At 35.3% G+C, this 23,668-nt stretch overlaps 2 protein-coding genes across 10 annotated transcripts in view; one reads left to right on the top strand and one right to left on the bottom strand.

Annotated features, from left to right (window-relative positions):
• MED12L (mediator complex subunit 12L) overlaps positions 1-23,668 on the bottom strand; it is a 341,626-nt gene that overhangs the window by 68,807 nt on the left and 249,151 nt on the right. For all 6 annotated transcript variants that reach the window (XM_021934743.2, XM_021934738.2, XM_021934742.2 and 3 more), the window contains 9 exons: positions 17,075-17,222; positions 12,343-12,461; positions 11,547-11,690; positions 10,221-10,384; positions 6,977-7,108; positions 3,083-3,310; positions 2,307-2,448; positions 548-668; positions 66-167 (listed from right to left, as the gene is read on the bottom strand). In XM_021934743.2, coding sequence (XP_021790435.2) covers positions 66-167; positions 548-668; positions 2,307-2,448; positions 3,083-3,310; positions 6,977-7,108; positions 10,221-10,384; positions 11,547-11,690; positions 12,343-12,461; positions 17,075-17,222 — 1,300 coding nt within the window. The remainder of the gene's footprint in view (positions 1-65; positions 168-547; positions 669-2,306; positions 2,449-3,082; positions 3,311-6,976; positions 7,109-10,220; positions 10,385-11,546; positions 11,691-12,342; positions 12,462-17,074; positions 17,223-23,668) is intronic.
• The window catches only part of P2RY12 (purinergic receptor P2Y12), a 46,410-nt gene that overhangs the window by 16,654 nt on the left and 6,088 nt on the right, over positions 1-23,668 (top strand). Inside the window, exons 1-2 of one of the 4 annotated variants that reach the window (XM_009201515.4) lie at positions 17,302-17,485; positions 22,856-22,934. The exons of 1 other annotated variant lie outside the window; for it this stretch is intronic. The gene's annotated coding sequence lies outside the window, so the exon portion shown is untranslated. Of the gene's footprint in view, positions 1-17,301; positions 17,486-22,855; positions 22,935-23,668 lie in introns of those variants that run through there. 2 more of the 4 variants (XM_017955787.3, XM_009201516.4) reach the window with 2 other exon arrangements.

The following is a 23,668-nucleotide window of genomic DNA, read 5'->3' on the forward strand; positions in this document are numbered from 1 at the left end:
TTGGTCATTTTAGAACCTTTAGCTACCAATGAAAAGGTAATCAGATTTTTCAGCAGTCAGCTCACCCGTGGCTTGAGGTAAGAAGCAGGCCTGGGGAGCTCGGAAGAGATGAAGCAGGAGTCGGCATGTCATTCTCGCCCCGGGCTCAGCGTCCGCATCTCCACAAGCTAGGAAAGGGGGATTGGAAAAGCAAGTTTTCTAACACACTTGAGAACACGTCCTTCAGGTTTCCTATCAAGCTAACTTTCCTGGAATAATTTAAATAAATTTTCCTTATGGTAAGAAAGTGAGGCCCTGGCTATTTTTCTGAGAAATCTTAGTGCTTCCTTAAAACAGACTGTAACATAGCAGTTTCCCACCTTTTTCATGGTGATCCATGTTAATTTGTATACAACAACTCTTACAATTCTACTATATCTACCTTGACACTACACCACTTCCCAACATACATACCCTCAAATACTCCTTTCACTGTGTTTTAGCATTAGAAACCACTCCATCAAGACAACAATCAAAGAGCAACTGAAGTTCCTGGATGCTGCCTTACCTGCCGCTAGAAGAGAGGGAAGTGCGACATGCTGCACGACGTCCTCCAGGGAAAAACACTGTCGTGCTATCAGAATAGCAATGAAAGTAGCTAATGAATCATGGAATGAAAGGTCACTCACCTTCAAGAAAAACATTGACAGGTTTTAATACCTAACAACCTTGTGAGTAGTATCTAAGATCAATAACTAAGAGAATGTAGGCAATACCAATAAGATCTCAAATCCCAACATGAACCAACAGAGGGAAATGACAACATATCATGATGATTATCCTCTAGGCCTATTTCTATTTTATAAAGCAATGAATGAAGTTTACCCACATTCCAATGCTGTAAGAAAATACTGAGCTTTGACTTACATACATGCACATGAAAAACAAAACAACAAAAATGCAAAATCAGGAAATCACTACAAGATGTAACATCATTAAAACATTTTGGCAGAGTGCAACAAGATATATCATTAAGAGTCAGACCATTAGAAGGCAGGGAAAAACCAGGAGGCTCCCCGCTAGTTGAAAAACAAGCCTCACTAAGGTTTTGGAGTTCCTTTCAGTGATAACTACTAAGGATTCTTTAATATGATAAAACTCATTTTAAAAACAACTCTGAAAGTTTCCAATTGACTCTTAAATTTAAAAAGAAGAAAAAGAGACAGAGGGAAAAATTAATTCAGTCACAGTGAAAAATTTACCTTTCTAGATCTCATGTGACTTTGGCAGAAAATAACAGGAAAAACAACTACAATAGCAATCTTCATACTGATTCGTACCATATGCCAAAGACTATAGTTAAATTGCAAAAATCACCTTATTTATTAGCACAACGCCATAAGGTTCACACTATTATTAATCCCAATTTTTTAGATGAGAAATTGAAGCAAAAGGTAAAGTGTAATTTTAAAAAAACAACTAAGAGATTAAGAAACTATATTAAAGAAAGTCTGTTCTGTCCAGAAAAGCAGGCCACATCTATGAATTTTATATACATAAATTCATAAGTTTTCATATAATGAAGATGTAGAAATAGGATTATCCAACCAGTCCTGATTAGCAGAATTCAGAAGTAAACCTTCAACTGAGAGGCAGGTATAAAAATATATAAAGAACTATGCATTAGCGATACTAATGTAGGACAAAGGCTACTCCAATAAGTGGCAACAGGAGAAGTAAAGAATCAAGACAGATTTTTAAAGAAATACACACATCATGGATGCAACATGACATCCAAGGAAGTCAGTGATATATACGAGGGGTATCTCTTTATCATCTTCCAGGCATAATTGCCAAAAAACACTGGACACTCTCAGAAAAAAAAGCTGGACATTCTTATGTAACCCCACAAAGCCTTTATTTGTACAGTGCGTCTTGCACTTAAAAATATCAAAATGGTTCTCTTCAGAATGTGAACTGCTTTGGTTAGATTATATTCCATGCTATGAGGAACCCAGGGCAGTTGGTAAAAAGAAAAAGCAGCTCTGAAGAGACCAATCATATGGAAGAAATCTCAACTAAATGGAAATTTCAGGAAACAAAGAAATTCTTGATCCCTCTGCTACAGATTAAACTATGCATTCTATTTATTTCTATTTTTTTCATGTATTTAATCCATGGCAATGTCATTGTGGTTTATTGCTTTTGGAGAAAGAAATGATATTTTATAACATTTCAGTTGAATCAATTAAATAAAAGCCAAAAGCAAAAAGATTAGCCACTAACTAATTGCACAGTTCAATTTCTAAATGAAAAAGAAAACTTACATCTACAGTGCAAAGTACATCATTAAACCCCCACACGTGATTTGAAGAACAACAAAGAGCCTTCAGAACCCCCAGCCATTCTGAACTAAGAACAGTGCAGCAAGCCGTAAGCTCGGAGGAGAAATTGGCTATGTCGTTAATCCTAGAAAATAAAAAGAAAACATAGAAAGTAACCTTGTACAAAAGAGATATACTCACCTGTGATATACTTAATTAACATATATTTCATTAACATCAAACACGTCATTTTCTTAGATTCACAGATAACTCATTTGTCAAATAACTTAGTAGAACCTTGAGAAGATAAAAATGGCTTCAAATATTTTTGACAATTAATGCTGTTAAGCAACAATCAGCACATATATGAATTAGAATATTTTTAGTTTTGTGAATAAATCTGAGCTACGATTTACATTTTTAAGGGCATCAAAAAAATTTATAGATACTACGTAATTTAGGTGGACCCAAATACAGTTTTTTTCAAAATATAGGCATTTTTATTTGTATTTTTATTCTATGTTTTTGAAAATAAATCATGTAATTGTTGGCCATATTGAAAACATCTCATGCCAGCATAATAAATCAGAAAGCACTGTCTCTGAGGTTAAGGAAATTATAAGATAGTGCAGAGGTAAATTAAGGAATAAAAGAAGATTTAGAAAAAGCAAATGATAGCCAAATGTGAGTCCAGACACTTACTAATGACATCAATTTCAAAGAAGCACCAAGGCAACAACTCTTTGGTTAATCATGAATTCCAGGGTAAGCCATCTCACCTGCCAGCATCCTGATGGCCCATACATACATTCATGAGTGTATTGCAGACAAAGCTGTAGCGATTGGCCGCATTGTCACTGAGGATCTTGCCCAGCATTGAGTAGTTGATGCTACGGGCTGAGGGATTCTCAATAAAATCCATCATGAAGTCCGGATCCCAACGCAAGTTCGAATTTGCAGGCATCACATTATTATATATGGTTTGCTTTACTTTTGAACAGGCACTACTGAGGTTATAAGAAAAAAAGTTAAAACAGAAAAATAAAACTAGAATAACTAGAAAACTATTTCACTTAAGGATATATTAAATGGCAGGAACTGTAATGCATTCCTAGAGATGATTTACATTATAAGTTCTTAATTTGAACTTCTTACTAATTGGCGTTAATCAAAGTACTTTGGAATGTACAAATTCCTCGGTAAATAATTTCTAAGTAGGTGGAACAACAAAACAGAAATGAGGTATTTGGTTACAAATCTTAAGTATTTCCAAAATATGGTCTACATTTTACATGCTTTAAAAATCAAAGAAATTACTATGGCTTCCAACAACTGTGTCTTAACAGTTGTTGAAAGGTGTTATTACTTAAAAATAAAAAAAGGATTCAATTACACATAAGGGAAATTTTGTGTTACTCTTAACTATACATCCTACAAAACTATTCCTCTGGTATAGTGTACGCAGTAGAAGTTCGTGTGCCAAGACTATTCTGGAAACTGCGGCACAGCTGTGAAGAAGAGAGGCACATTCCTTGCCTTCAAGGAACTTATATTCTAGTAAGGGGATATGGATAATACACAAATTCTATGGAAGTGAAAAAAGTATTATATCATTCATAAAAACTTAGCATGTTGTATTTCTCAGAAGCATTAAGAGATTTTTAAAGAGCCTGGTCTATCATATGAAAACAGTTCATGTTTCAATGAGTTATGTCTTTATCACATATAGACTATTAGAAGTATAAAAGGAATTAGAATCTATCTCCTCCAAACCTGCTCTGTGAATGAGACTGAGAGACTGATGTGATGTAAAAGTTCAGGTTCTATATGAACTTATCCATTTGTGCTTACCTTCTGTAGGTAGCAAATTCATAAACAACATTCACCTTCTCCATTCAAAAGCTCTTTTATGCATCAGAAAGTCTGTTTTATAGATTAAGTTTCTGGCAGTAAATGTATTCCTGGTTTGTGGTGACCTACGGCTTTCTTTATAAACCCCATATTGTTACATACTTGCATCAACGGTAGCCAGGAATGAGTCCCTCAAAGATGAAAAGTCATAAGGACTCTCCATCCTAAACTATTGCCACTGTCAACAGGTTTAAGAAAACAGATTGTTCAGTTCAATGTTTAGCAAAATGTAGTTTCACCTCTACTCCTTGAGAATCACTTTTGTGGTGTTTGTTAAAAATAAAGAATCCTGGACCTCCAGTGTAGGTGTATAGAGTCTGTATGTGCAACAAGATCTCCCCCATATATCAAGTGCCAAATAATGCTTGGGAAGCACTAGTCTAAGAAAGAGGACTAAAGTCATTTACTAAATGGCAGCAAATACAATCTTCTACATTCTCTTTCTGTGCAGACAACTTATATTTTTAAAAATGTGTTGGCTGTCATTGAAGGATACAAGTTAGCAATTCAGAGTCATGACATTTTCAGTTTCTTGAAGTTGATGTGAGAGTTAAAGCTCTTGATAGAAATAACCCAGCACAGTGCTTGGCACACAGCAGCAGCTCAATCAGTGGTAGAAGTGACCAATGTTGTATGTCCCCCAAATACTCCTCTCACGCAACTGTGTGAATGGTGTTTCAGAAAAAATATTCCTCTCATACAACTTTAGGAATCTTGTTTCAGATAAAATTATTAAAGTTGTTTTATCAGTACACTGATAGAAATATCTGTGTTATCTAGCTTTTGTTTGCCCATTTTTCCTCATCTCAAACTACAAATAGGTCTCTGACTTCAAGATATCCCAAGAAAGTTGTATTTCTCTTTCATTTTTTAAATAGAGGAAACTTTAGACAGTGCCAATCACCGTGATGTGCCACTCTGCTGACCCCTAAGTAATTTCTCTATTCACTGCGTGCTGGTACCCTAAATCTCCACACCCAGCGCGTGTTACTTGCATTACTTCATTTAACCTATCTGCACCACACTGCAGGAGTATTAAGGGTCAAATAGGCTATTGGGGCTGTCTGAGGAAGTTCACTATTAAAAAAAAGGGCTGCTGTAAGAACTAAATCATGTAAGAGAAAGCTCTTTGAAAAACGTAAGCTGAAACAGAAAGCTCTATGTAAACTAAGAGAAGAATGTAAGTATTTTTTAAATTGTGACATAATTTCTGTGGAAAGATATTTCCTAAGACCCACTCAAATATTTCACAAAGGATTATTTTGAAGCCTAACCCATTTCATAACATATTTTCACACTTTATTAATACCATTAAAAATATGAATTGCTTTAGATAAAACTATCATTCAACAGATTTTTTTTCAGTGCCTACTAAGAGCTACATACTCTTCTAGGCACTGGGATACAGCAGTGAAAAAAATAGAAAAAGCTTCTGCTGTCATGAAGCATACATTCTAAGGAGGAGCCACAAATAAATACAGAATCTATGGGGGGGGGTAGCAAGTGCTGAGGTTCAGAATGATGACATGGGGGTGCTATTTAAAATGGTGTGCTCAGGGAGGCAGTCATGAGTGAAGTGTGGGAGTGAAGCACACTAGTAACTGAGGACAAGTATCACAAGCAATGTAAGATAAAGTGCAAATGCCCTGCCATGGGTCGTTCTTGTTTGATCAGTAAAAAGGTTTGATCAGTAAAAAGGTCTGTGTGGCCAGAATAAACAGAGGGAAAGGGGTGGAAGAGAAGATGGGACCCTGAAGATCCTGAAGGCTATGTAGGGATGATGAATTTTATTCTGAGTGAGTGAAAAGTCATTGAAAGCCTGTGAATCATTCGTGTATTAAAAGGATCACTTTAGTGGGTATGTTGAGAATGTGTTTTAGAGTTAAGGGTGCAAGCAAGGAAACCAGTTAGAAGAGCTCTGCAATGGTCGCAGCAAGAGGTATCCATGGCAGTAAAGCTGAACCTGAATCAAATACAATCTGTAATAGAAACCAGGTTTCCTACTTTTAATGCACATTGATTTAATGTTATTCAGTGAGGGTACTGGTCATTTTTTAAAAACTCATTAACACATGAAAAAGTTATCTGCTAAACAGCAAACTGTTTTTGTAAAAAAGAGGAAAAGTAAACACAGTATGAAAAGGTTCTAGAAAATTGAATGGGGCTATAGAACCTTCTATGAGTGACTGGAAATAAAAAATGAAACACTGTAATGCCCAAAGGATATTAAAGCTAATCCAAGTAATGCAAAAAGTCAGCTCAGAAAAGGTGGATATCAAAAGCAAGAGAGATACAAATAAAGCAAAATATAAAGAGCTGCCTCATTGATCTATTAGATTTATAACCCAAACTGAATTTTAAACCTAAAATGTAAAGATACATCAAATAATCATTACTTCAGTAGGACTTACCTAAAATTCATTGTCTGTACAACATATAGAGAATGTAAAATCTTAAGAAATACCTTATTCATTGAAGAAATACAATCAAAGTTAGAGAGTTTATGACCTAACATCATTTCAATATCGGGAAAAAAAAAAAAAAAAAAACCTATGATCACACATTTATATAATAGTCTATCGTGTATTGTCCCTGTGTATTTTAATACTCAGTTTCAACAAATCTTGAGTATATCAAAATTACTGCCTAATAGATACAATTGCAATTAGCTTTCATTATTCAAAAGGATGACAATATTGCCAGGGTCACTAACAAACATAGGCATGATCCTATTTCTGTCCTTTTGAGTCACTTCTACTCACCTGAAGAGGTCTCCAAATTTACTTCTGAGGTGGCTACATGACACATAGAGATCATAGAGGTAGGCTAAGATGCATCTTTCAGGGGAAGAACATTCTGAGGGGTTTACGACATGCTTGACCACACCACACAACCTGAGGAGAAAAATATACGAAGAAATGAGACACATATTTGCTACTATATGGGTTATCATCTGACTCTTTTAGAGGGAAAATATGTATTACTTAGGTAAGAAAAAAGATATCGGATTGTTGAAACTAATAAGTAGAATAGTAAATAACTCAGTACAATATAATTTTTCTATTATGACACTAAAATAGTAGATATAAAAAAAATTTTCAGAAATGTCACTGATGACAAGAAACAAAAGCAATGAAAGAAATTCCTTCATAAAGAAGGTACATATGGAGGAATCCACCAATTAAGTTGCTGTGACTGAGACACAAAAGGAAAACTGTTGTAGAGAGCCCCCGCCTCCTCAGTAAAACGATTCACAAATGCAGTCAGTGTGCAAAGATTCCCAAGTGTTCTCCTTTGTAAAGGAGCAATTCTTCAAAGCAGTCAATCTGGGAAACCCATTTTCAAGTGCACAAGCAGTTCTTGGTTTGGAGTCACATTCCCTTTATGCATGTATACATTCCCCTATGTATATAAACTAGAAAGAAAGTTATTTTAGTTTATCTTATATAAGAAGATAAAGCCTCTTCTGTTTTGTTATATTCTCTACAACTCCTGTAGTTATAGGCCTCTTTGTCCATAGTCCATATAACACAGAAGCTGTACAACCACAGATGTAAACACTCATGGTCCATTCACCTATCTGTGCATCTGATTCCATCACTGTCTTGTATTTTGTTACAGGGCTCAGGCATTGTATTACACTAATGGAGTCACAGACGACAGATTATTAAAGATGAAAAAAGCTTTAGAAACTATCTGATTCACCATCCTTATTGTATAAAGAAGGCTCGGAGAGGCAGAAAGGTGGGGTGACTTGCTCAAAGGCAAAGAGCTAGTTCTAGCAGAAGCAAGACGACAGCTTAGGTTTCCAGACTCCCAGATCAAACCCCTCTCTACCATTCAGGGGAAAGGGCGAAGTGGAGAGAGCATAGGATGTCTAGGCCAAGAAGGACAATGGAATCACAGGTACCACAGGTGGAACCAAGGAGACTTCTTGAGGAAATGGCAATGTAGTATCCCAAACCTTGTGAACTGACATCAACAGATGGGATTACCTGGCAGCAGGGAAAAGCTGCCAATTAGAACAAAAGTGTCACACAATTAAGAAGAAAAGTAATGATTCAACCTGTTAATTATACAAACAAGCAAACCAAAAACTATGCAGCCATAAAAAAGAACAAAATCATGCTCTTTGCAGCAACATAGATGCAGCTGCAGGCCATTATCCTAAGCAAACTAATGCAGAAACAGAAAGCCAAGCACATATTCTCACTGTAAGCGGTAGCTAAACATTAGGTACACGTGGACATAAGGATGAGAACAACAGACACTGGGGATTACTGAAGTGGGGAGACAGAGAGAGGGGGAAAGGTCTGCAAAACTACCTACTGAGTACTATGCTCACTTCCTGATGGTTTCAATCATACCCCAAAACCTCAGCACCATGCAATATACCTTTGTAATAAACCTATGCTTGTACCTTCTTATTCTAAAATAAAAGTTACACAAAATCCTGTTACTATCTATAAAGCAAAGAATTATTTTGTGACTAAAGTAAATAAACATTTATTGAGAGTCTGTTAGGTTTAGGTATCCATCATATAGTACTGAGTGTTTCCTCAACTTCTTTGATTTGCCAGCAATAAGAAAAACATTTCACATCGTGATCCAGTGTACTCATTCACATGAGTACAAAGAAGTGAAATAATAGTCTTAAGAATAATACTTATTCTTACTAATATAAGGTAAAAAATAAAGTTGATGTCAAATACGATTTCATGAATATTTAATAGGATAAAAATTTTCAATGCCAAACTAAATGATACTGAAATCAATTTCAAAATAACAACATAAAAACAAAAACAAAAAGACTTGTCACAACCCATTCAATTCATTTCATGACCAACTAATGGGTTTCAATTCACTATTTTAAAAGTAGAACATAGATTAAACAGCATGAATAAGCTTCCAGTTCGAAAGATTTTTATTAAAATCTGTGAGATTTATTAGCTATGTGATATAGGGTATATCACTTCACCAAACACTTAACAGGCCTGAATCTCAATTTCTTGGGCTGTAAAGTAGTACTAAATTCAAATTTTATACAGCAGTTGAGATATTAAATAATTCTCTATTTCCTTAATTCTAATATGTGAATGTTCTTATATTCTAAAGTTTTTAGGATGTTTCAGATTTCATTTCATAACACGTAATTAATACAAATAAAGGTAGCGTTTCCTCTTCCTCAGAAGAGCTACTGTTAAACTTATATCATTCTAGAATAGCATATAAATTGATTACATGTGCTAGATTAAAACAATAAAAGGTACTATAAAACCAAAGAATCCCACGATTCTTTTGAGCTCAGAGGGAAAAACTGAAGAGAAAGAAATAACAGGTTGCCTTTCTGTGTTTAAATAAAAAGCCCTGGAGAAAGGAGTGGAGAGTGGATAAAAAGCGGCTTATGTAGGTCTTTGAGAGCTCATTACACTAATTTGGTGCTCTTAGCCTCAGTCTTTAATGGGGGTGGTATTAGCTATTTCCATAGTCCAACTTCACTAGTAGAGTAAGCCCCAGCCTACAGCCAAGAATGAAGTCATTTGTTCTATGTTAATTCTCATCAAAAGATATCTTTAATCAAAGAAATGAAATTGAAGAACCAAATTTCTAAGATGATAATGTATGCAAAATTTATCTGATGTTGAGTCTGTAAACATAAACTGAAATTACATGAATAAAAATGTTCCAGCATTCACTATTCATAATATGGCAGGATGCTGGCTAACATTAACCATAGAGTGCTATAAATGACTGGCTTTGTACTCTTAGAAACCAGGGAGAGGGAAGAAAGGCAAGGAAGAAGGGAGGAAGGAATCATACATTATTAGGAAGAACATACTTGACATGCTTAGATCTTTTTGATTAATGTTTTCTGGCAAGATTGTTCTTTATGTTTTAATTAAAACAGGTATCAGTACTATTTTTCTTTTAAAACTACTATAATATTTCATCACTAGTTATACATTCCAAGATTGGAAAAACAACAATGACATGCTGTATACCAACCCTTCAAACACCTGGGCTGTCTGATCAGGATTCAAGATCAGACAACTGTGATAGCGCCTGAGAACAGCCACGATGCAGACACACAGTCCTGTTGTATAACTTCCTGCCAGGCTGGAGGATTTTAGGAGCAGTTCAGCTTCCACAACACTCAGTTCATTTAGTAACTATAACAGGAGAAAAGACTGAATAAAAATGTAGGTGCCAAAACAAATGGAGAAAACAGTTATTTTTACAAACCATAGATATACTGACTCATTCCAGTACAAATACATTCCCTGAATTTAACCTTTTTAAAATTTTTAATCCTTTTCCAATTCAGAGAGTTGTTCTTCTGTCTAGACATCAGGATGTATACAATCAGGAAGTAGCCAGTGCTGAAATAAGGTACTGAAACTTTATGGCAGTGCAAGGTTCTGGACTGTATAATTTTAGAAAACCCCACCCCTCACTTGTCTCCCCTTTCTCTTTTTAATAAAATGAAAGTTATTTGGCTTTTCTTTTTGTTAACAAACTTAATATCTCCTATAAAATAAACAAAGGAAACCAAGTCTTATTTCTGTTTGCTAATAACAGAAGTAAATAATGAACTCAAATGTGTAAAAGAAATAACAGTAGGGCAAATCCAATTATGTTTGTTTGGGCTCTTAATCTAAAACATGCTCTATTATAAAGAGCAAATAAACTTTCATCTTTCCTTAAACAAAATAACAAAGACCAAAAGAAAACAAACAAACAAACAAAAAACAGAAGCAGCATTCAAAACTCGCACATTTTTAAATGGCATATATTTTGGCACCAGTTATAATTATTTAATTGAAAACTATGAACATGACTATAAATAAAATGTTAGTTTAAGACTGTTAATTCACCATGTCTAAATTATTCAAAAAATGTACTATGTCCATAAAATAATGTTAATGCACAGCAACTGGTTCATTTGATTTTTATTTTTTTAATTTTATTTATTTCTTTTGAGACAGGGCCTTGCTCTGTCCCACAGGCTTGAGTGCAGTTGTATGATCATGGCTCGTTGTGTCCTTGATCTCCTGGGCTTAAGTGAGTCTCCTGCCCTCAGCTTCCCAAGTAGCTGGGACTACAGGCATGCAATCAGCTCCTTTTTAAATTTTTTGTGGAGATGCGGTCTCACTAAGTTGCCCGGGCTGGTTTAAAACTACTAGATTCAACCAATCCTCCTACCTCGGCCTCGCAAAGTGCTGGAATTACAAACACAAGCCACTGTGCCCAGCTAACTGGCTCACTTTAAACTGCACAATGCCTGGTGGATTTGCTTTCCTAAAAGTGAGAGAAACATGGTCTCTTTGACACCTGTATTGCGAAGTCAATTAGTCCATTGATGTTCAGTGCTGGCTCCATGAGATCAAAGATGAGCTGAATGTGGTGAGCCAAAGGGAGATGATAGGATGTTCCCGATGCAAAGCTTGTGATTTGTTCTAGCACATTGTTAGAAATCTGTGCAAACATAAGCAAAAATATTGTAAGACCAATATTCCAAATAATCTTTTACTAAGATAAATCATTTTTACTTTTTAAGACAGTTGAATTTACATATGATTCTACTTTGATGAAAGTCAAAACATATTTCTATAGAAACTATAAAACTATGTACAAATAAAACAATTTTTTCATTAACTATAATTTTAAAAGATACAAAAAGTTGTCATTCAGACCTAAATCTTAAGTATTCTAATGGTAGAACTACATTAATTTTAGACACATCCATTTGAATATCAAAGGATTTGTAAAGCAAAACAGATGTGTTTTCTTCTCAATTTCACAGTATTTTATTTCAATCATCAACAGATTTCTCATCAATTGCAATATAGCACCAAACTCTAATAACCTATTTCATTAGCTATTACTTTATATGTCACTGATTATTATCTTAAGGACAAAAAAAATGTACATAATAAAAATTAATCCTTCTGAGGAAGGCAACCTGAAGGAAGGAAGAAGAACTACTCAATAGTCTGAGATACTTCCAAGTATGTTTATAAAATATATGTATAAAACCATTAAGGCTGAGAAAATACACTGCATGAAAAAAATTTTTAAGGAAATTAGAATACTGCAAATGCACAATAAAACAGCTTTAAATGGCTACCTGAGATGTCACTTGATGTTGATCAAAATATGAAAGAAGCTGGAGTTTAGTGAACACAGTTTCCAGTGTTGGAAATGTCTCTTGCTTGTTCTTCCTGGCTTTTTGTCCTTCATCCCCAACTACATAAACATAAAGCAGATCCATTATTTTCCATTTAATAGAAACTCTTGACATTTTTAATGGATTTTTTTTTTAAGTACAGCATACCTACAGAAAAGTGCACAAATTATATGAATTTCTATAAAATAAATACACTCACACAATAAGACTTGAATACAAAGTAACAGAATGGAATATCAGAAACTCTCTCAGGCCTCTCTAGGCACCTCTCCCTCTCCCTAGGAGATCAAAATCCTGATATCTAACAACTTAGATCGCTACTGCCTACTCTGGAACTTTACATAAAGGAAATCGTATAGTATATGCTTTCCACATCTGGCATCTTGCAATCAACGGTATGCTTTTAAGATTGATTCATATTGCTGAGGTAATTTTAATTTGTTCTAAAAACTAATAATTCTCACTTACTTATAGTATTCCAATGTGTGACTGTACCACCATTTACTTAACCATTCTAGTGAGTAGTTTCCAGATTTTAGCCATCATAAAAAGTGTCTTTATGAACATTTCTCACTAAACTTTTAAACTACAATTATATCAACAACGAAGGTGGGGGGATCTCCTGGGCTCACTTTGACTTAATCAAACACCTGCTTGGCATCTTCTTTGGAGACTCACCTTGTTACTTTTCTGAAGCGTTTAAAATATGTTTTTAAAAAGAAATTACATGATTCCTTTTTTAATGGCAGCAAAAAATTAAATCACTCCACGTTAATGAAGAAGTGCCACATTTATCAAATTAGCATAAAGAGGTTTGAAGAAAATTCCAATAAAAAAATAAAAATTGCTTATTATAGGGGTACTCTTAACAGTTCTAAGAATAAGATCCAAAAATAAATTCAATTCTGTTTTTAAATACTTTAATATTTTGTATTTACAAAGACAATTCTAAAAACAAAAAGGAAAAGTTGGATATATGATTGATAATGTCATTTCTAGCATTGTGATTCTAAGCAGTTAAAGGCTACCAAGACAAGAGTTCTACTCCTCACACTGTCCTCTTCTTTAGAAAAGTTTAATTTCAGAGAACAAATGTCACTTTACAGATTTCTCTATTAAAGACACAAGAAATGAACAAGATTTCACTGAGTTCAAAAATATTTTGCTAATGGCAAATGTAATGGTCTTAAACAATAACATTAAAATAAAAGACTTCTCTTTCAACAATGAGGAATTAGTGGTTAGAGTCAAAAACAAAATAAAACAAAACACCACAAGGCTGGTTCTTTTCTAATTCCCTAAACAAAGAAACCTTGATGCCAGAGTACATCAGAATTTAAAGGTGCAGGGGTAACATAAGTTACAAGCTTGTGCCACTTTGGCCAGTAACACCAAATATAATGCAAAGATTAGGAACTACCAAATTCATTAAACCTGATTATTTTTTCAACATCTACTCTCAAAAGTACAAATTATATATGAAATTTTGCCTTCACTGCAGCTGCTCACATGTCATGAGCATGTTTAGAATATCCAAGTTTTGAATTTTTCATTTACTAACATCTTTGATCCAAGGCTGAAGAGCTAACATCAACAGCCTTGTTGTGTACAAAATGTCTTAAAAGTGAAATTAATGTATTGATTCAGTTCTTCCTAGGACAAAACAAATAAACAATAACAACAGACTTAAAGAAATAGATCCTACTAAAAACTCCTAAGTGCACCTTTTTATTTGTTTGTGCTAATAGATTCCATTTATCTACATATCACTAACTTCTTAAAACCTTATCTAAAAGAATGTAATTGGTTCTTAGCAATTTATACTCAACAGCAAAATTTAAGAAATCAGTGGTGGTTCTCAATGAAATACCTTATTTTAATGATATTTACATGAGTAACAATATAGTCAATATATATTTTTCCTCATCTTTCTTATGTTAATTTGCTTTTATAACATATTATTGCTCTTTTGTTGCTTAATTTTGATTTTCCTTTTTAAAAATCTTTAAATCGTGGAACTTTAGCCTTTTAAAGGTTGTCATAGTAAACTTCACTAATATTTTCAAAAGATACACCATTGACAACCAAAAAAGGTCAATGCAAATGAAAAATGAAGTTTGATCATTCAACTGGAAATATTATTTGAACTTTATATTATAAATTCACCTAGGCAAGACCTGGCTGATCTGACAACACTCCTAATGAGTTGGTTCCTCAAAATGTTATTTTCATGTGTTCCCAGAAATCAAATACATGCTAACAGAAGGTCTGCTTTCCTTACCAGTACTCATGTTGCTGAAAAAAGTGGGCATCTTTCCATTAATCTGAAGTATAGTTAGCTAATTTCTGGTGTATACACTAAATTTTAACTAGTGACTTAAGATTATTTATAAGAAAGCAGCTCACTACATCCCAAATTAATAGCTTTCTGGTTAAGGAACTTTATCTAAAATGAAAGAAAGTAAAAAATCCCCTCCCAACGATGTGGTTCCACAGATGATGTTTCTATTTACTGACAAAGGTTGAGGATCCCTATTCTGAGAATCCAAAATGTGAAATTCTCCAAAATCTGAAACTTTGTGTGTAGACATAATGTCATAAGTGGAAAATTCCACACTTGATCTTATGTGACAGGTCACAGTCAAAATGCAGGCACACAACACAGTTTATTAAGCATCCCCAAGAGAAAAATAAAATTACTTTCAGGGTATGTGTATAAAGTATATATGAAATATAAATGAGTTTCATGTTTAGACTTGGGTCTCATCCCCAAGATTTCTCATTATATATGCAAATATTCAAAAATGTGAAAATATCCAAAATCCAAAACCCTTCTGGTCCCAAGCACTTCATATAAGGAATACTTGACCTGTTTCTCAAAAGGCAGCACAGAACAAAAATGTTTTTCACTTTGTGAGTTCATATGCTAGAATTGCCTATTTGAGGGATTGCTACAAAGACAGGACAAACTACAGTGTGGCATTAAAAAGCTGTGAAGGAAGTTAGTAGGCTCAACAGAAAAGGATACCTCATTGCTTCCTTCCCCTTCCCATACCCTTTAGCCATCTAAAGAGTTCCATAGGATCTGGAAAGACCCTCTAAAAATAATTTAGATGAAATATGTATTACTGAATCTCCTGAAGGAAATACTGACAACCCCCCCCCATTTCCAAGTATACCAAAAGTAGTTTTAAATATTCTTTGCTAGCTAGTTTAAGGGCTTCTAAATTCAGTCTTCTAAATGCAACTGTTTCCTCTTTTTTCTAAGACAGAGAAAACATCAAAACAACAGATAAACAGTTTTCTTAGACAGAGCACTTTCTTTTTTCAAGTTCAATAATGACATGCCAACAAAAAGGTTTCATTTCCCTTCCACAACTCTTGGTTGCTTCCTCAGAGAGCTGAGGTATTTCAAAGTCCTTAACTGGGAATGGAAGGGAGTTAAGGAAGGTGACGCGAATAACAGGAAGGATAACTTTCCCACTGAGTTCTGAAGACTATCACCTCTGACATCAGATACCCAGAACACCATATGCAGACTGAAACACGTTGCCCCTCATACCATATTTCTGCATGTGCACCATGACTGACCGGGAAGAAAGAGAATCTATCTGCGTTATTAAGATCTGTATTTTTCTCTGGTAAAGATCTAGGGTGGACAAATTCTGGCAATTTATCCTGCTAAAGTCTGAGAGCTGGATCTCCTGTGAAGAGTCCATAAAAAAGTAGCATGTACTACAGAACAGTAGGGCTCCTAGAGGTGGTTTATACCATCTGTAGGAAGAATGTTGTTTACATAGGGTAAACACAAACTTTCTTTTTCCTTCTATGATTTAAGTATTAGAGAAATAAACACCAGTGGTGGTAGCAGGATACCTAACAATATACTTAAAATAATTTGATTGCCTAATGAAATCAACAAACCTTGAAAAGAATAATTAGGCAAACGTGAAGTTGATAATTACAAAATTCCAATTATGCAATGTGGTGATACAACATAAAGGCACAGCTTCACCGTAAAAACTATGTCAAAAGAATGGGGAAACAGCATTATAGTTAATGCTTAATTAATTCTTTAGTTGGGGAAACCAACTAAAGAAGACATTATAGAGCAAAGATCAAATTTCCTTTCATTTGAAATCATTTGGAGATATAGGTAGTCATCACTACCTATTGGAGTTATTTTTCTGAATAATGTAAGAAAAGATGAGCAAATATGCTGTCACGATATTCAATTAATATGCACATGTGAGTGCCCCAGAACAGAAACTAACCACAAGCTTGGAAAATTACGGTAAAGAAACAGAGAAACGGATCTCTTCCAGACTAAGGGTTTTCAACTCATTCTTCAGTACTTCATTTATTACTACTATAGAAAATTTGAGAAGTATACCAAAAATCAGAATAAATTATTTACACCTACCTATGGAATACAATATTTTAATACAACAATATTTAACATTAATGCCTTGTATTAATATTTTAATACAAGGATTACTATAAATGGAAACAAGGCTTTAAAATTTAAATGTGCTTGTTCACATTTCAATGTGACAGTCATTCAGGAGGGGAAACGCTCTGTTAACAGTGACGCGGAACACTTTGATAAGACTGTGCTCAGAGGGGAGGCAAAAGGCAACATAATGGGAGCAAATGCATTAAGGTTCTTTACCCCCTGTCTCTGTGGTGCTCTTCTTGTTTAGAATTTTCAGGATATCTTTGGTAATCTTCTTCAGCTGATGCCTTGCTTCATCACGCTCTTTGCCGACTCCATAGAGAAGGATTGTGCGCTGGTTACATTCATGACTTGAAGATTCATCCTGAAAAACAGAAAATGCATTCTGAAACTCTTGACTGCAGGGGTGGGGTTGCATTTCATATTCCTGAAATGCACTGACCACAGCACCTCCATACTGGCTTGCGGTGGTGGCATCCCGCCCTCCCTTCAATTCACCTCAACCTCCACTGGCAACACCCTTGTTTTTCCAGTTTGGAACTTGCTAACATTATAAAAAAAAAAAAAAAACGTGTCAACTGACCTGAAGTCTTAATAGAAGCACTTGATGTGGGCGTACCCTACAGAGTAAGTTCTGGCTATTGAAAAACTTTTCATTGTTTAAAATTGAACATAGTTATTAATTTCACATCATGTAACATATTGTTTAGTCATATTTTTCCCTTAAGGAAAATGTTATCTCTTCATAAGCTTGGTTTTATATATAGCAATAGTAAATATTTACATTAAGGGAAAAAAATCTTGCTAGGATCCTCAAACACCTTTATAAAAAATATTCCTGGACAGGGTGCAGTGGCTCATGTCTGTAATCCCAGTGCTTTTTGGGAGGCCAAGGTGGGAGGATCTCTTGACAGGAGTTCAAGACCAGCCTGGAAAAGAGCAAGACTTCATCTCTACAAAACTATATATATTCCATTTATTTCCAACATGGCTATGTGAGATACACTTATATTTATTTCCAAATGACAAAACAATAAAGCATGTAGGGGTCATTAGGTGTGAGGCAAACAGCTGAAAATGCAAACATGTTCTGACATCACCACTCTTCCCTTCTGGACCACCTCTCCACCACCACCCCACAGACACAATGAATACAAGCACTATTTTTTTCCCACGTGGGAAAGAAATTTAGTCACAGCATAACGAAAGCATATGCACATCACTGAACACATTCCTCAGCCAAAGTTTCAGAGTCCAGGATGTGCCCTCTCTTGTGCCTGGCTCTGAATCTTTCTATAGCAATTTCTCTCTTGGATTTTATAATCTTCCATTTTCTTAGAAAATGCCCAAATCTAACCTTTGGTAAACCTCCTTTTCTTACTCTGTATATTTTTGCCCATGGCAAGCACTTCCCAACAGCATCCATCTTATCCTAAGGAGCTTATATGAGAAAAGAACTCCTCACAGAGAAAACAAACTGCACTGTGTTCCTAATTAGTAGTGGCAGCAACAAAGAACAAAAACCTTAGACCAGAAGTCCAGTGTTTGATCTGGAGAACTTCACGTGTGTACTCCGCACAAAGTAGCATATTGCTTCTGCAGCGTTAAACTAAGAACCTGTTTTTCTCTCTCCAATTCTGTTACGTGGCTCTCAGTCTTTGTGTTGGCCTGCCTTTCTCAGGGACACACTTGCCACTGCTTCCCATTGCACTGGTTCCTTTTGTATTATACATTACCAGAAATAGACATTTATATAGCCTGCCAATCTATCTTTCTATTCCCCACCCCCAAATGATTCTTAATGTTTCAGGTGTTCAAATTTGTCTCCAAAAAAAAAGAACATAGGAGCAAGTTTCTCTTAGAAGCTGGGTACCTCTCCCAAATTTAATATCCTGGGTACCTCTCCCAAATTTTCAAAAGATATCCCTAATCATAGGATACAACCGACATAAGCAGTGATCCCTAGAGCTGGCTGCGCATCTGCATGAGCTGAGCTGCTTGCTAATTTCCCATTTTCGTTGTTGCTACAGAGAATTACTGATATATTTCTGGGGGGGGGTGGGGTCTGGTGGGTTGTGTACATATAAACCCTAGGAAGGAAACAGGACGGCACTAAGAAAATTATGAAAAATGACGGCAGTGACAGTCACATGCTTTAGCAATTGTTTTCAGTTAAGGCATATATCAAATGGTCCTAATGTAAATGTCCATGTGAAGGGTGATGACTTTAGCACAGTTATTCAGTAACTGTTTATAGAACATCTATTTAAGGCAAGATAAAATGCTAGGAGCCCTGAAAAAATACAAAGATAAATGATTCCTTCTTCAAGGAGCAGAGATTCAATGTCATCAAAGTAGTATTTACAGACCTAGGCGTCCAAAGATGGGTGGTGAAGGAAAGCATCCTGGAAAGAGCCACATGCTCCCACATCGTACAGGATCACTATGGCCCCAAATTTACCAATAATAGCCCAAGCTTGGGGTAAGAGAGCTGTGACTGCATGCTGGTTGTGCCATTTGCTGAGTTCATGATCTATAATAATGAACCTTCCTAAACCTCCGATTCTTCCTCTGAAAAAATGGGGTAACATCCCTTCCTTGTAAGGTTTTTGTCAGAAAACCTGAGATAAAGCATGTAAAATGCTTCGAAGCATACTGGATAGTGTTCACTACCGTTAATTCACATACTAGACTTCCACTCCTCCCCTGCACATCCCCCACACCCACACCAAACTGCATTACTCAACATTTCACCAAGACTCTAGGGCACTTCCTCCCTTTGCTTTTGTTCGTCCTTACACTCTCATAGCTGCAATTTCACTTGCTGAAATGCTATGTACAAATACAGTGTCAGTTCCCTCACTCTGTCACTCCAGTTTATTGAAAACCTCCCCACAGAAGGAGTAAGGAGGGGAAGTAGACTTCAGAGCATTTATTACAGTATAATTCACTTATTTCCTAGGTATTTGTTTAATGTCTGTCTCCCTTATTAGTGTGTAAATTTTGTGGAAGACTCCACGTCTGTTTTGTTCATTTTTATAATCTCCTTAACAGGCAATGAGTTAGCATTTAATACTTGTTGAATACACTAAATACAGAATAAGCGGACTAATGAACAAATATATAGCCAAAGGAACAGTGCAGAGATGATGATAAGAACAAAAATTAGTTTTGTAGGAAACTTTACCTGATGATTGAGTGTTGAGAAAAATGAAGAGGAGATGTGAGAGACAAAGCTAGAGTAAAAAAGTTTGTAGGGTGAACTAAGTTTTAGTGGTGGGAATGAAGACTAAGAAGCAAAATGAAGAGGTATCTAAGAAGTTAGGAAACGATCAGGCTTTTGAACCCAAGGAGTAAATGTGCATCTCATTGGACTTCAAGATGTACCCACTAGTTAAAATCTATTTATAATGTATAATAATAAATAGTATTGCTTATATTACCAAATAATTATTATTAAATAATCTATATATAATGTATAAAAATACATTAATACATTATAACAGCAGGGAACTTCTGAATTTACATGTAAGTGCAAGGAATTTGAAGGGTAGGTAGAAATGTGTAAATGTCCAGCAACTGGTTTGATATGGGCCCTAACACAGAGGTGACAGCTCAGGAATAAGGGCAATATGTCAAGTCCTGGGAGGGATGCAAAACCTTCACATTATGTTTAGCTAAGAAGGGCTGAGAGAGCTGAGATGGTGAGGGGAGAAATAAGCCAGCAAATGGTGCACATGCACACTCTTTAATAAGATAATATAACTCGGGGTCACACAAGTCAGGGGAGGGGATACATAAGAAAGAGCACCACTGACGATGTCCAATGAGGTTAAGAAGTCACAATGGATGTGACCTCTTACTTGTTTACTGAAAAACTATGTGTGAACCTCAAAAGAGAAGTTTCTCTAAAGTGGCAGGGCACAAAGCTAGGAAACAAGGGGTTGAAGTGAGAGGTGGTGACGAAATGGTGAAGGTAGAGAAGTGACCCACATTTACCAGGAGTTGGGCATGAAGAACAGCAGCTTGAGAGGAAAGAGCGTTATGAAGATCATCAACAAACTCTTGTTTCAGACCTATCTTTCAAATAAACAAATTTCCATAGTAGAAATCGAGATTGGGGAACAGATAACTGATGATAAAGGATATAAGAGACAATGGCCTCTTAGCTGAATTAATATGGAAAGAAAGAAAGGAACATCTTTCTACCTGACCATCAGAAAAAAGGAAAATTAGTGAAAATAAAAAGACATTTTGAGGTGAAGATGACACTTAAGAAGCTCAAATCGTTCCTTGGCCTTGATATGCTCAGGGAGTTGGGTCAAGGAACAAAGTCATGAGTTGAGAACGCGGGGATAAAATTGAAAAGCAAAAGCAGCAGGCAGTGAACTGGAAAACAATCACTGCTCAGTCTCTATATGGGGTGCAAAGACAGTATCCCTTTCTTAGCATTAATATTTTCAGGGAACTCATGATAGGTGTTACTATAGTAGTCTTCAAATAAGACAGGCAGAGGCATTTTAGAAGCTACTATTTTTCAAGAGCCTACAAGATTTGTTTACATCAGTTTTTTATACAAGTAGAAAATGCAGGCTGGCACGGTGGCTCACACCTGTAATCCTAGCACTTTGGGAAGCCGAGGCAGGAGGATCACCTGAGGTCAGGAGTTCGAGACCAGCCTGGTCAACATGGTAAAACTCCATCTCTACTAAAAATACAAAAACTAGCCAGGCGTAGTGGCAGGTGCCTGTAATTTTAGCTACTCGGGAAGCTGAGGCAGGAAAATCGCTTGAACCCGAGAGGCAGAGGTTGCAGTGAGCCAAGATCGTGCCATTGCACTCCAGCCTGGATGACAAGAGCAAAACTCCATCTCAAAAAAAAAGAAAAAAGAAAGAAAACGTAGAAGCCTTCAAATAGCAATTTATAACAAATGAGAATAAAGTCAACCTAAGAAAATATACCAAATATTTTCAAAAGTATCAATGATTTCTGCTTTCAACTTGGTGTTTAAACACCCTCAAGTTGCACAGTTGTAAATAATATTAATAATCTAAGATAAGCACCCAAAACTTACTCACTTGTTTATTCCCTCAAGGATACAGTTGTTGGACAAGGAAAAGCATCAACTGGAGAGTCTATTACAGGAGATGTCAGGCTACCTCTTTTACCCTAGTCCACCTGCTGCTATTGAATTGAATGTGTCATCTCCCCTATAAACTAAGTTCTAAAAACCTCATCCTTTAGATCAATTACTTTCTTTCTCCAGATACTATCTTACACTCACAGAGACTTAATAGATAAAGAAACTAGAAGCATGCATGCCCAAAACCCTGGCAGGCTTGTTGTACTACATTAATTAAAACATGTCTCTTGAGTCAAATGTCCTTAGAAAGAAGAAATGGAGTTAATGGAATTGAGGTCTGCTCTAATTCATCTTTATTTCTTTAAAATAACTGATTAGAAATTTTGCCAAAATGTGTGTGTGTTGACAAAGATGTGATAATGATGGTAAGATGATCAGAGCTGTGTATTCTCCTTTCACCTTATTCACATTTTCTGAGATTTCAACAATGATTCAATTATCATAGAATTTTAAAATTACTAATGTCCTTAAAGAAAAATGAAAAAGATCTTACTCAGAATAAGCTTTCTTTCTTCCAAACACTAATAAAAAACAGATGAAGTAGATGTAATTCCTTCTGATAAAACAAAATATGGCACTTCATACTTCCCAGTACTCCCTAATTTTGTATGCTCTACTTCAAATGCAAATCCAGTATATATCCGGAAGTCAACTGCACACAGCAACCTATCACATCTCTAAGAAAAGCAGTAAAAACCAGTCTTCAGAAACAATAAATGCATTTAGTTAAAATTTTTAGCTTATTAAATAACTCTTAAAAGATGCCTTAAAACACTATTTCTTTCAGCCGAATCTTTCAATATACCATACTATTTTGTTTGGAATAAAACAAGTTCATATAAATGTTTCATCAGGAATAAGCCTCAAGCCTGGGAGGAAGAATGGATGTGCACATGGATGAGGAAACTGTTACAGGAATGAAGATACTAAAAGGTTTTTTTTTTTTTTCTTTTATCATTAGTAACTATACACAAAGTGGAGTATATTTTCTGTAAATCAAGAAAATAGGAGGCTGATTTAACTAGATTTGTATATGAAATCTTTATTCTACACAGCTTATAGTTCACAGTATGACTGATATTTATATATACTGGTCCTCTATTTACAAGCAAAACACTTAAGACTGGGATGTCAGATAACTAGGTCACAAGACAGCATTCTTTTTTGCAAAATATTTCAATGCCCAAGACTCGTTATTTTTGGAACCTGTTGATATCTAACCTAAATTTCTGTATTCCAATGAATAAAGCCAAGCTAGCAGACATGACTATGCACTGCTTTAAAACACACGCCCTCAAACAAAATATTCATCAATGTCAAAATGACCACATATAGAACCAGAGACTACTAGAACTAAAACAGCCTAAGAGCTAATCAAATGTCATAATTATATTTCTATCCTCCTGCCCAGTTCCAAAAGACTACAGGTTTCAGAGTAATCCCATTTGAAGCAAACATTTTCAGACAAGCAGACTACCTTTAGTAGACTTGGTAAAATAAAAACCAATTAAGCTACTTAAAAGTAAAAACTCTGTTCATTTTTCTAACTCATCTCAATCATACAAAATAACCAAATCAACCAAAATTAGCTCTGTTCCCAACACTAACACAAATAACTACAAACTGTATGTGTTGATGTTATTTACTAACGAGATTAAAGTATATAT

Source organism: Papio anubis, chromosome 2 (genome assembly GCF_008728515.1).
Source record: "Papio anubis isolate 15944 chromosome 2, Panubis1.0, whole genome shotgun sequence".
In the NCBI taxonomy this organism is placed as follows: domain Eukaryota; kingdom Metazoa; phylum Chordata; class Mammalia; order Primates; family Cercopithecidae; genus Papio; species Papio anubis.